The 14,530-nt window shown below is 37.6% G+C and overlaps 1 protein-coding gene across 3 annotated transcripts in view; it reads left to right on the forward strand.

The window, feature by feature from the left end:
* Srbd1 (S1 RNA binding domain 1) overlaps window positions 1-14,530 on the forward strand; it is a 180,671-nt gene that overhangs the window by 91,492 nt on the left and 74,649 nt on the right. For all 3 annotated transcript variants that reach the window (XM_048353000.1, XM_048352999.1, XM_048353001.1), the window contains exons 15-16: window positions 1,917-2,008; window positions 13,243-13,325. In XM_048353000.1, coding sequence (XP_048208957.1) covers window positions 1,917-2,008; window positions 13,243-13,325 — 175 coding nt within the window. The remainder of the gene's footprint in view (window positions 1-1,916; window positions 2,009-13,242; window positions 13,326-14,530) is intronic.

Here is a 14,530-nt window from a genome sequence, read left to right on the forward strand (position 1 = left end):
TTATGGGGTCAAGGTGAAAAACGAAGAGGGGTATGACTTCTTCTAGATCTGTTATTGGAGAATGTAATTCCTTGGGAGGATGCTGCACTGTTGCTTGACACACAAACAATGAGTTTTCATTTTAATGAAAAATTAAAGTGTTTTGAAGTTACTTGATTGTCCTTGTTAAGAGCTCAAACTTGAGCATCAAAGAGGTTGTCCATTACAATTCATTTGCTTATTGGCTGTATGACCTAGAGCTTCTTGTTTATCTATAAAATAGTACTGACTCCATTAAATGAGATAAATTCTATAAAATAGTTGGTTTTATGCTTTGCATAAAGTTTATATTCAGTGACCTTTTCCTCTTTCTGTACGATGGTGTTGATGAGAAATAGGCAAGCAGTCATGCTTTTTGAGTGCAGTCTTCATTTTTCCTGTTTAGGATAGTAATACTGATTACAAAAAGGTAAGTCTTTAGGACCTCTAGAATACTTTTCTCAAGTCTTCAGCTTACAGTTAAATTAAAACAAGAGTTTTCTGACGATGAATAGCAAAACAACTTTTCCACATTTTTTCATCAATGTTCAGTTGTTACAATGGGGTCACATGTTAAGAAGTATCCACCAGACTTGTTTAATATAATTGGAGCAGGTAAAGAAACTTGTTCATAGTAGGTTAAAAATTGAACACTAACATGTTTCTGCTTTTGAACTTTGTCACCAAGATGGTTTCATAGAGATATACGTTTCATGTATTGCTTAGGAGTTGATGTTTCTTTGTATTTTATGTCATAATCACAGGAGAATCACAGAAATGGTGAGGCAAAGGACAAAGGGTGAACCAATGCAACAACAATATTCACAAAACACTGTGCTGGAAATGAACTTTACAACTTATTGGGGGGTTGGGGGGAACTGGAGAAAACAAGACGTAGGAGGTAACAATATTCAACAAAAATTGTACTCTTTTCCTTACTTATGTAATTGTAGCGCCTATGTACATCACCTTTACAATAAAAGAAAAGAAAAATATTATAGGAACCATATAAATGTCAACCATCTTATAAAATGTCAGCTGTAAAAGTGTTCCCACTGTGGTTTGTAAAGTATTCAGACCAGAGAAGAATGGAAGAGAATGTTTTGTATGATGCATTGATTATTAAATAGATGACAAAGTGGAAAGCTTCAAGTTTGGTAAAAGGATGATTCCAGACCCTCTCTTCTGTCTCTTCCTTTTTCACTTTTGATTGTTACTGGTAATTGGCAACAACAGTATCAGTGTTTGTGGCAATTATTTTTGTATGTGGGCCTATGTTCACAAGTCCATACTTTCCAAGGTGCTTTCCAAAGTGCTTTGGGATGATGATTAATTCAGATGGGAAGCATAAGTGCCACCCTGTAATAGATTTGAAACACAACAGAAACTGTGTATATTCTGATAATTTTGAAGTTGGCATCAGAGGAAAACATTCACTGTACTCATCTATAAATTGTAGTTACCTATTGCAGAGGCAACCATAAGATACATTCATCAGGGGATGGGAATGTGGTTTAGAGGTAGAGTGCTTGCCTAGCATGCACGAAGCCCTGCGTTTGATTACTCAGCACCACATAAACAGAAAAAGTTGGAAGTGGCGCTATGGCTCAAGAGGTAGAGTGCTAGCCTTGAGCAAATAGAAGCCAGGGATAGTGCTCAGTCTCTGAGTCCAAGCCCCAGGATTGGCAAGAAAAACAAAACAAGCAAACAAAAGATACATTCATCATGGATTTGAGCCTATGTGTTTCTTGCGTGGGAAAAGAGCAAAAGTTGCTTAATCATTTTATAAGAATGGAGGAGGAGATACTATAAGGTATCACTGAGGTGTGACAAAGACACTTGGCTACAGTATTTTGTTTTCCTCCATAAAACTTAGTTCTCTCTTTCTTTCTTCTCAGTATTATCAGTGAAGCAGGATCTTCTATCTACAGTGTCAGCCCTGAAGCTAACAAAGAGATGCCAGGGCTAGATCCTAACCTGAGAAGTGCAGGTAAGAAATCATGTACCATTACAAAAAGGAATAACTTTAGATTTGTCCATGTAATAGGCTAAACATTTTAAATATCCAAGAAACTTAAAAAGATATACCACAAACATTTCAAAAGGTCCAACGATCGTTTGAAAACCCAACTACTGCCATCTATTGAACGAATAACCCTAACAAGAAATTTCTATCTATTTCCTGGCAACTGAAAACAAACCATGGCATCACAGTCTCCCATAAAGAACTGCCTTCGCCAGTATAGCACAAGTATTTAACATTCAGAGACTTGCAATTATTCCCCTGCCCCAGAATTATGGCTTAAATGCAGAGTCTTGTTCTTGCTCCTCAAGCTTCTACTAATTGATTTGCACCCCAATCTAGTATTTATTCCTTCCAGTTTGTAAATAAAATAAAAACAAATAAAAAAAAGATATACCACATGCCTGTGAATTAGTATAGCCAGCAGAAAGTAGTTAGTGGACTAACAACTGCAATTATGAGGAAGAAAGGAGGAATGCTATCTTGTTTTTATGGAATACTACATGGTGAAAAATTAACTCAAAAGATTTTTCATAAAATTGAATACCAGAGTCCAATAGAAATAATAAAATACCCTACTTTTAATTGTAATTACAAAACATTAATTATTCTAATTTTGTTTTTCTTTTTTTGCTTGGAACTTGGACTCAGGGTCTGGGTGCTGTCCCTGAACCTCTTTATGCTCAAGGCTAGCACTTTACCATTGGAGCCACAGCACCACTTCTGGCCTTTTCTAACTAGTTTATTGGAGATAAGAGAGTCTCACAGATTTTTCTGCCTGGGCTAGCCTACTGAGTAGCCAGGATAATAAGTGTGAGCCACCAGTGCCCAGCTTATTATAACTTTTGTTGAGAGTAAATAACATAAAAAAATGGTGGCACACTTGGTATCTCACATCTATAATCTTAGCCACCCAGGAGGCTGCGATCTGAGGATTGATGTTCAAAGCCAGTCTAGGTGAGAAAGTCCATTAGATTCTTACCTCTAGCAAAAGCCAGAAATGGATCTGTGGCTCCAGTGGTAGAGCACTAGCCTTGAGCACAAAAGCTTGCTGAAAGCACCCGGGCCCTGAGTTCTACCTCTAAGATTAGAACATACATATAAAAAAATGATAGTCCAATGCATGAATCTACACAGGCCTCCCGAGTACAGATGAATATTTGAATGACCCATCTCTTGGCTTACTAATATTGATATTTAATAGTGTTTTGCTTTTAGAAGTCTGCCTTGGTTATACTTGCTTTGATTGATATATTTGAAGAAATTAAAATACTTTGATACAGCTACAGAACCAATTAGTACTGATCTAGTCAGAACATTTTTCTGTCTAATAGGGAAATATTTAGATCATCTGTTAGGAATAGAACTTAACTTTTTTTCCTCTTAAATATTCTCTTCAGAAATCTCTTGAAATCTGTACCTGGTGATATATTTTTAAAATAATTTTACAGTAAATTCTAAAACCTAAGACCTATTTTTATTTTTTTTTATTTTATTTTTTTTTTTGGCCAGTCCTGGGCCTTGGACTCCGGGCCTGAGCACTGTCCCTGGCTTCTTCCTGCTCAAGGCTAGCACTCTGCCACTTGAGCCACAGCGCCACTTCTGGCCGTTTTCTGTATATGTGGTGCTGGGGAATCGAACCTAGGGCCTCGTGTATTCGAGGCAGGCACTCTTGCCACTAGGCTATATCCCCAGCCCTAAGACCTATTTTTAAAAGAATATTCAAAGACCTTGTAGTTTCCCTTCAGTTCGTTCCATGACAACATCTCCTATCTACATTTCTTCTCTTCTTCAACTCTAATCCCAGATGTAAAACTTTTGCTTCTTCTAAAGCTCTTTCCTGACCTACCAGCCTACCCTGCTCTCCGCCTCCTTTTGTGAGCTCTTTTGGTGGTTGACTTGTAACTCACAACAGTAGTAATAATAACAGTAGGTGGAGTAGAGCAGAGGGAAAGATGTTAATTCTAACCTTTCTTAAGCACTTAATATTATGAGAAATATGTTACTAGGGTTATTTGATTTCATCCTCACAATTGTTGTGTGGGACATTATCCTTATTCCCACTTTACAGATGAGGAAACTAAGGCATAAAGAGGCTTTATGTCTTGTACTGTGTAGATAATATTTTCATATCTAATTCCCACAGTACAATCCTTTCCTTCATTTTTCTTCCTTTCTCTGTTTCTCCCCCCCCCCCCCCACCCTCCTTGCTCTCTCTCCTTTCCTTTTCTCTGGTGGTATCAGGATTGGAACTCTGGGCTTCACACTTGCACAGGTGCTTTACCATATGAGCTGTACCCACAGGGCTAGCTTTTCTTTATAAGAAATAAAATCAAGGACCTCCCAAATTGGCATTAATAGGCTACCTTCCAACTGAGTGTTGGAAAAGGAATTTGTTCCATATTTTTTGAGAGGCAGTAATCCCTCTGTTCTCAGCTAAAGGGACTGTTGTTTCCTTCTAACTACTGGCCAGTGCAATACAATGCTGTTAAAGCATTATAGATTAAATCAGATTACAGCATTCCAATATCATCCCTGTGAAAATGGAAGACAAGAAAACCAGGAACCACTATATGGCTCTAATTACCCAGTCTCAAAATCTAGCTAGCTGTGTTCTGTATTTGTGATTTATTATAATATCTTATTCTTCTATGTCTCAGCTTGCTTCCATGTGGTAATGATGATGTTTAAACCCATATCAATCTATGAACTTGTTCAAAATACATGGTATGTATCCATAGAATTACCACAATGAATTCCCTTGTGCTACTGATGTATGCTAACAAAAAATAGTAAAACAAATTTACCTAGATACTTTGAACCTTCAAAGTCTAGTTCTGAAGGCAAATATTCAGAAGCTTAGATTCTTCCATTCTTGGTCATTAGAGCCCATTTCTTTCAAGTCCTGCTTTTGACCAGAATCATTCTATTTCCTAGTGATAGAAATAGACAAAGTGATAGGAATAGACGGGTAGGCCCTTCTGTCATATAATTAGATCACGAGAACATCACTCTGAAGGAATTAGTGCTGGTCTTTTAGAGTGAGTTACTTCTCTTAAGAGTGGGTTGTTAAAGAGTGAGGCCACCCATGTTTTGCCTGTTTTACATGTGGCTGGTTCCCTTTTTCTTTCTCCTTTTTGTTGTGACCCAGGCAAGAGAGCACTCACAAGAGGCAAATAGATCAGGCCACTATATCTTGGACTTTACACCTGAAAAATTGTGATTTCAATAAACCTATATTTTTAAAAATACATTATTTAGTGTCAGTATTTTGTTATGAAGAGATAAAGTGGACTAATAGAAATCCTCTCTGTGGTTACTGAGGCTGAATATAATAAAATCTGAACATACATGCTGGCATTAACCATATATAAGAAAACCTTTCTGTGCCTTCATCCCCATAGCCAGTTTGTCAGTTTATTAAAATCAGAAGTTGTTCCTTATATCTCCCATAACAAATAAATTGTACATAAAAGGTATTTAAATTGGACTAGCAGATTAGTAGATGGATGATAATTATTTGTTTACTATTTAAAATGGGAGATGACTTTTATTGCTTATTTTAAATTCTGAAATCCTCATGAAATGGCAAAATCATGATACAATGAAGGGATAAACCCAGGAGGACATTAAGAATGAGAGTAGAGATAGAAGGAGCAGCAAAAAGTTTTGAAATGGGGAGCCAGATAGATGAGTAATGAAGGATCCAGCCAACTTGTGAAAGTTGAATTCTGTAGAAAGCAGATCTAACTGACAGACTGTGGAGTGTCTACTGAACCAGGAAATGCCACAAAAATGTCTTGGGAAGCATACTGTGGAGAGCTCATTCCTCCCCTTCATATATCAAAGCACTGAAAAGAGAAACTCAAGAAAATACTTTCACACAGATGCTCATGGCAGTACTACTGCAATAGCCAGAAGTTTCTATCAGAATCAGACAAAAGTGTGTTATATCCATATTGTAGAATGTTATTCAGTTGTAACAAGATTGAACTATTGACACATGCTATAACATGAATGAACCTTAAATCCATTACATCAATTGGAAAAGGCCATTTACAAAAGATATTATGTGATCACATTTACCTGAAATGTGTAGATAGATAGATTATGACTGTCAGGTCTAGGGAGAGATGAGAATGGTGAGTGACTTTTGGGTTCAAGATTTTTTGGGGGGTGTGATGAAAATATTTTAGAGCTTGATAAAGGCAATGGTAGCAGAAAATCATGAGTATGTTAGGAGCCCCAACTTTTTCTACATTCCCAGTGGCTGTTTGTCTATTTTGTGAATCTTACTTCTCTAAGATAACATTAAGACCTCTGCTTCCAAACAGTTAAGTAATTGCTCTTTTTCTGCTTTGTAGAAAAGTTAAATAAAAGTTCTGTATAACAGTGGACACAGCTTCCAGGTGAGAGTGGGGATGCCCACTACAAACAGAAAATTAGAAGCATTCACAGTGCTGGTATAGAGACTTCAGAGCGGAACAAGCAGTGCATGGAAATTACTAGCTTTGACTAATACTAAAGAAACCAGGAGCAGAGGTTCCCCCAAAGAGTGGCCAACCACCTATAGTGAAGTCCATAGTTGAAAAGCCTTACCTTTGAACAAAGCATTCACAATCTGCCTTTTAGTTCTCTGCCCCTGGTTTATATGTTAGGGTCACCTAACATGTAAGAAAAACTTCTATTATTGAAGACAGATGTCAAAATACACTAGAGGAAAAATGTTTGTCAAGAAAACAGATGTTGGCTGGGGATATAGCCTAGTGGCAAGAGTGCCTGCCTCGGATACACGAGGCCCTAGGTTCGATTCCCCAGCACCACATATACAGAAAACGGCCAGAAGCGGCGCTGTGGCTCAAGTGGCAGAGTGCTAGCCTTGAGCGGGAAGAAGCCAGGGCTCAGGCCCTGAGTCCACGGCCCAGGACTGGCCCAAAAAAAAAAAAAAAAAAAAAAAAGAAAACAGATGTTGAAGATAAGAAAAATAACAAAAGTTTAGTATTCTCAGAAATAAAAAATACCTAACTCATCTACATGTATATTTTATTTGTTTATTTTTTATAGACTGTTTTCCTACATATCCCAGGCTACCTTTGAACTTGTAGTTGTCCTTCCTCAGCCTTTTGAAGCTGGGATTGCAGGTATACATTTACCATCACTGGCTTAGTATTCACATAAAGTGTTCCTTTTAGGAACATTATCTGCATTTTCAAACGTTAGCTGGATAACATCATCACTTGTACACAATCAAGATACAGGATACTTTTATGATGAAATTATTTATATATTTGTCAGCTTCCTGTTCACAAATGTAGTTATTAGTTACAGGACCAAGACTATATTTGCTTTCAGTAAGCTTTATAGTGAAACAGTTGTTATTTGGAACTGATAGCAGAAAAACAACATGGGGAAATTAACTTTTTTTTGTGCTTCTTCCTGATGACAAGGGAAAGACTAGTGATGAATACTGGATTTTAAATATCTATTTTTTATTGTCAGACGATGTAATATGATTGTTTTTCGGTGGTGCTAAGTCCTCTACGACTTGAGCCAACCACTATTCATTTTTCGCATAAGACTTTTCTTTATTCCTGGGCTAACCTGGGCTTCCATCATCCTACATATGCCTCCTGTGTGGCTTGTAGTCAGTCACTCACCTTCAGGTGCAATGATATGAGAAGGGAATCACTAACTTCTTTGCCCAGGTTAGTCTTGAACCAAGGCCCTCCTGATCTCTGACTCCCAAGTAGCTAGGATTATAGATGTGTGCCAGCAGTCCCAATAATACAGATTTTGGAGAAAACTACTTACTAGTCTTTTAGGCAATGACTGGGTTTTGTAGAAGCTTTTGATTTCTAGATATCTCAGATAGTTGAAAGTCCAAAACCTCTGGAAATCTTTGATCCTTTGGATGTAAATTAGTTATGGAGAGTAAATGTTACCTTCAAAGGTACTACATATAGGACGTGGAAGCTATATTGTGCAACTTAGTTAACCATATGAGGAAGGTGTCACTAACCTTTTAGAGTGATATCTTCAAAAAATCTGCACTCCTCTTCCCCTTCTCTCCCTCACTAATTACCTTCCTTTACACATCAGCTTATATTATTACTTAACAAATTGTCATTTATTAAAAATGAAAGTCCCATGTGTACTTTTTGTTCTCATTTCATTGTTCTGTCTAATCTACTACAATGCATGATTCTGTTTCTGTACCTTGTAATAGGACTTGCTTTAAATATTTTAAAGCTGTATATAAACTCTGTAGGTTGCAGAGTAAGATTCTGTTAAATCTATACTTTTATCCCAGCAAAGTACATTTTATGTTATTTAGTCATGGTTACATCCATACCTACTTTCCCACTCCATTAAGCATGTAGTCAGTGGGTTCTCTTATATGATGTTTTCTTTTTAAACTTTAATTTTATCATGCTTTACATTAGGTGTCCAGAATTTACATGTACAATTTCACCAGTATTTTCCTGTTTCTTCCATTCTCCAACCCTTATTTTATTGATTGTTGATTACATATGATTAGTCATGAAATTTTGTCTGTGTATCTTGAAACTAGCCATCTGGTATTTTTTAGTTGGCTTACTGCTTGAGTTTTCTGGGGAGACAATCATCTTCTGCTAATAATAACAATAACAATAATAATAACATACTTTCAGGTCAGTATTTATATAGTATTTATATCTTCTTTTTTGTCAAAGTATATTGACTAGAATTTTCTGAACCATGTAAACAGTAGCAGAAGTACTAGGAAGTACTGATATCAAACATGGATAAATTTGTATTTTTCATACAGTTGGACATAGTGCATTACAAATATGTAATACATTCCATTGATAGATAATTTGCACAGCATAAAATTTGCTTCCTAGAAGTGTTCAGTCCTCCTGTTGTGGGTTTTTGTGTGTGTGTGTTTGAGTAGTCTTACATCTATTATCACAGTGCAGTTTGGAAACATCTTTACCCTCAAAAGAAACTCCTCACCCACTATCAATCACTTCCATTCCTTTCCATGATGCAACAATGCAGTTGTTGGCAAACACCTATATGGGTTTGCCTGTTGAATGTTTTATATTGGTGTAATCATACAGTATATGGCCTTCTGTCACTGACTTCTTTCTCTAAGCCCTATGATTCCCAGGTCCATCCCACTAGAGCATGTGTCAGCACTTCATTCCTTTTTATTGCCAGTTAATACTCCTATTTTATGGGTATACCACATTTTGTTTAACCATTCATTGGCTGATGGATATTTGGAAAATTTTTATTACTTTTATGAATAATACTGCTATGAACATTGATGTACAAGATTTTATGTGAACATGTGTTTCCATTTCTCTTGACTGTATACCGAGAAATAAGATTTTGAGGGCATGTGGTAACTATAACATTTGCCAGAAATCATTTAAGCTTCTATTACTACTGTCTCTTTATCATTCATTCATTCTTTATTGCTTTCACTATTTCTACTTTGCTTCTTTGTCTCAGGTTTGGGACTCCACTCTTCTTGTCTCTTAATTGTCTAGATCAGCCATATTATAAACGCTTTGCCTTTTGGTCTCTTTCTTTCAAGAATCCATTGCCAGCCTGGTTATTTTCAACCTGGAGTTCTGTATTAATACTGTGTCCTAAATAAGTCTTTCTTGGAGGTCCTGCCAGCAGGAAATCAGCTGCATCTCCTCTCCAATTTAAATTCTATTTTAAGCAATGGTCTTCTCTGCCCCTACTTTCTTCTGTTCTGTGCTTGCACTTTTATAGAGTACAGAAACAGCTCTAGAAACATCAGGACCTTTGTTAAGGTTGTTTCTTGGAGACAGTAATCCAGAGACTATTTGGATATGAAAATTAGCATGTTGCCTAGATTTTCATTCCATTGTTCTGGTGTATTTAATAATAATAGGATTGAAAGAGTATACAACAATAGAAGCAAAGCAGATCATCATGTGAAACCCCCTTGTATATTTCAGAATAATGAGATAAGAGATTCCACCCACATGTACCAAAGTATACAACTACTCTTGGCAGTTGCTATTATTTCTGTTTTCATAATGTGGATTTCTGAGTGTACTTGGCAGATTTACCCATTGTTGGGTACACTTTTATTGGGTTACACTTTTATTGAGTTTCTAATACTGTCTTCCTACATACTAAATGTTACAATGTGCCTTATTTCTAACTTGAATTATTATTGTGGGGTTTAGTTTTTTAAAATAATACATATATATGAATATTATTCCTACTGTAGTATAAACACTAAGATAAATAAATAATATGTGCTTCAGAGAAATTAAAGCATAGCTTTAGTGCCCCTGCATTTTCCTATTGGTTTAATTAGAGTATTAGAGTAAATGCTCACATTAATTTATCTTTTATAATTTTTAATAAGCTATATGTGAAGGCCTTGGAATCCTCTCTTCTTTGAGACAGAAATAAGCAGATTGTATGACACCAATTTACTGTTCTATAAGCTTGCTTTGTAAGCTGCCCTTGTCACTAGATGTTAGACATAATAATACAAGATATATAAAAAAAGATTTGAATGACTGTGCAGTGAAGTCAGTGTTCACAGTAGATCTAATCTCTGATGAGAAGGTAGTAGAAATCAGTGACTAGAGAGTCTGGTAATTACTTGTGAGAGATAGCTTCTGTTTCAAGACCTCAAGTAGTTTCATATGAAAGCCAACATGGGATCTTCTTTGATATCCTTATATGTTTTCACTTGATGAATTCACATTCCATTCAACTTATGGGAGTAGATGATACAGTTAGAAAATGGAAGTTGTGGGCTGCGAATATGGCCTAGTGGCAAGAGTGCTTGCCTCGTATACATGAAGCCCCAAGTTCAATTCCCCAGCACCACATATAAGAAAATGGCCAGAAGTGGTGCTGTGGCTCATGTGGCAAAGTGCTAGCCTTGAGCAAAAAAAGAAGCCAGGGACAGTGCTCAGCCCCTGAGTCCAATTGGGCCCCAGGACTGGCAAAAAAATAAAAAAGAAAAGAAAATGGAAGTTGTTAGCCAGGGGCTGATGGCTCATGCCCGTAATTGTAGCTACTTAGGAGGCTGAGATCTGAGAATTGCAGTTCAAAGCCAACCCTGGCAGAAAAGTCCCCGTGAAACTCTTGTCTCCAACTAACCACTCAAAAACCAAAAGTGGTGCTGTGGCTCAAGTGGTAAAGCACTGGCCTTGAGCACAAAGAGGCTCCGGGACAGTGCCCAGGCCCTGAGTTCAAGCCCCAAAATGGACCAAAAAAAAAAAGGAAGCTGTTTATATGTAAGGACTACATAGCTATGTTATTGGCGGGGGGGGGGGGGCGCATGGGGGGGAGGTTGTCCAGTAGGTTGTCTCCTTTAGAAATATCTATAACAGTTACAATGAATACCTTTTTCTAGGCACATTATTGTATAAACTAAGGCAGCTATAGAGTTTTATTAATATTTGATAAAAATTCAGTAACAATGATAGCCAAGTTTTTTTGTTTCTTCCCTCCCTCCCTGGGTCATGGAGCTATTTATTTATTTATTATTTATTTTTGGTTGGTTGTGGGGCTTGAACTCTAGGCCTGGGAGCTGTCCTTGAGCTCTTCAGCTCAAAGCTAGCACTCTACCACTTGAGCCACAGTGACACTTCCAGTTTTCTGGTGGTTAATCGAAGATAAGAGTTTCACAGGGCTGGGGATATGACCTAGTGGTAAAGTGCTCATCTCGTATACATGAAGCCCTGGGTTCAATTCCTCAGCACCACATATATAGAAAAAAGCTGGAAGTGGCGCTGTGGCTCAAGAGGTAGAGTGCTAGCCTTGAGCAAAAAGAAGCCAGGGACAGTGCTCAGGCCCTGAGTCCATGCCCCAGGACTGGCAACCAAAAAAAACAAAAAGAGTTTTACAGACTTTCCTGCCCCGGCTAGCTTTGAACCATGATCCTCAGATCTCAGCCTCCTGAGTAGGTAGGATTACAGGCATGAGCCACCAGCTCCCAGCTGGATTTGTTTTTTGTTTGTTTGTTTGTTTTTTGCCAGTCCTGGGCCTTGGACTTAGGGCCTGAGCACTGTCCCTGGCTTCTTTTTGCTCAAGGCTAGCACTCTGCCACTTGAACCGCAGCGCCACTTCTGGGCATTTTCTGTATATGTGGTGCTGGGGAATCGAACCGAGGGCTTCATGTATACGAGGCAAGCGCTCTTGCCACTAGGCCATATCGCCAGCCCCTGGATTTGTTTTTTGATGATCATCTTTAAGTAGTCGTACAAAGGAGTTAACCATTTAACAAAGCAGTTGTATGAACAATGCATCTTGATCAATGTCACCCCTTTCAACATTCTCAAAGTCTCCTGCTTAACTAAGCAGGCATTCTACCACTTGAACCATTTCTCTAGCCCTTTCTTAGTTGCTGTTGCTATTATTATTGTTCCTATGATGGTACTAAGACTTGAACTCAGATCCTTTTAGTTATTTTTTAGATAGTATCTCTTTTTTTCAGTCAGGGCTAGGTGAGGACTCTGATTCTCCTACTTACACCCCTCATGTAGCCTGGATCATGGTTATGTACCACTGTGCCTGGCCTCAAGTTTCTTGAACATGGCTTGTGATGGCCAAGAAGGGCATGTGATTAGAAATACATGTGTTAAGAGGCACAGAGTTGGGGCTCTGGAGTGTGTCTCAATGAACCTTTGTAATCATGTTCAAACCATGCAGTGTTTTTACCAGCCAACAGACACAGTCTCTGGTTACATTAAGACATGACTCCAACGTTTATTCATTAGTATCAGGATCTAGTTCTAATAAGCATGTTTGACATATAAATCAGTATGTCATATTTATAACAATGTGGGATTATTTAAAAGTAAAGCAAATACCTGCTTGCTTTTTAAAGCATAAAGTGCCTTATTATCCTTTATTTAAAGAATAAGTAGATAATTTTGCGTTTTATTTATATTTCCAAATCTATAATCCTTTCCATCTAAGTGTCTCAAGAATGTTTTAGAATTCTGATGCCATAATTAATCCTGAAACTTTTCATTTACTTTTGCATGGAAAAAGAGAACTTTGAAATTTAATTAAACTGTTCATCTTTGAAAGGAGACATGGGGAGAGACGGGATTAAGTCCTTACATTATGAGGTACTAACCTACGTAATTATCTGAGTACTGCTTTTCACATTAAGTCATACTTGTTTTCTGATTCTGTTTTTTCAGTTTCCATAGCAAGGCGTGTACAAGATCCATTAGCTGAGCTAGTGAAAATTGAGCCGAAGCACATTGGAGTTGGAATGTATCAGGTAAAGCAATGTAGATCATTTAATTTATGAAACCTATCAGTACAAAGAGTGTGGTTAAACCCAAGATAGTAATTTGGTGTTAGTGGATTCAATTTCCATTTTCAAAAGTTATACAATTTGTGGGAAGGTAGTGAAGAATTTTAAATTGTCATACAAGAAAAAAAATCTTTTTCTTGTGTTAATGAGGGTTTTAAAACAACTTACTCAAGTCAGATTTAACGACTATTAAAACATTAAGTGAAACTAGTGACTTAATTTGGAGAGCTCATCCTATTAACAGTATTTTTAAAATAGAAAGTAAACTACTGTGATCTTAGGAAGATGTTTTTGGTATCTCCTGTGCACTTTTTTCTCTGTTTTCTTTTTCTTTTTCCTACCCCTCCACTTCCTTTCCCCTTCCTTCCCTTCTTTGCATCTTGCCTTCCTGCCTCCTGCCTCCCTGCCTTCCTTCCTTCCTGCCTCCCTGCCTCCCTGCCTCCCTGCCTTCCTTCCTTCCTGCCTCCCTGACTCCCTGCCTCCCTGCCTTCCTTCCTGCCTGCCTGCCTGCCTGCCTGCCTGCCTGCCTGCCTGCCTTTCTTTTTCTTCCTTTTCTTTCTGGCAGTATTAGGGTTTGAACTCAATGCCCACCTTGCTAGAGAAGTGCTCTACCACTTGAGCCTTTACCCAGCCCTTTTGCTTTACTTTTCACCTGGGGTCTCTTGCATTTGCATGAGACAACCCTTAGACTATGGTTTTCTCCTACATTTACCTCCTGAGTAGCTAGGATTTCAAGCATATACCATCATTTCCATACCCATTTTCCATTTCTATTTGATTATTGTAATTACTTTTTGGTTATTACCTAGATAGCCTAAAATCTTTCCATTACTGTTATTGTGTAGTAGTAATAAGAAGACTAGGAGGAATGGAAGGAATTGTTTGCATTGTTACTATATTTTCAATTCTTGAATTTAAACGTGTTCATTGAACAATTAAGAACAGTGCCAAATCTTGGCAGAGTCAACCAGTGGTGCAAGAAGAATAGTATAGGAGGCTTAGTTGTCTTCAGAAGGCTTGGGTCAAATTGTTTTTCTCTTTGGTGAAACTGCTTCTTAAGCATGGCATGGGATATGCACCCCTAAGAGAGACTGAGGTAGTAGGATCATTTGAGCTTATGAGTTAAGAGACCAACTTAGGCAATGTAGACCTTGACCAAATAAACAAAC

This window comes from Perognathus longimembris, chromosome 8 (genome assembly GCF_023159225.1).
Source record: "Perognathus longimembris pacificus isolate PPM17 chromosome 8, ASM2315922v1, whole genome shotgun sequence".
Lineage (NCBI taxonomy): Eukaryota > Metazoa > Chordata > Mammalia > Rodentia > Heteromyidae > Perognathus > Perognathus longimembris.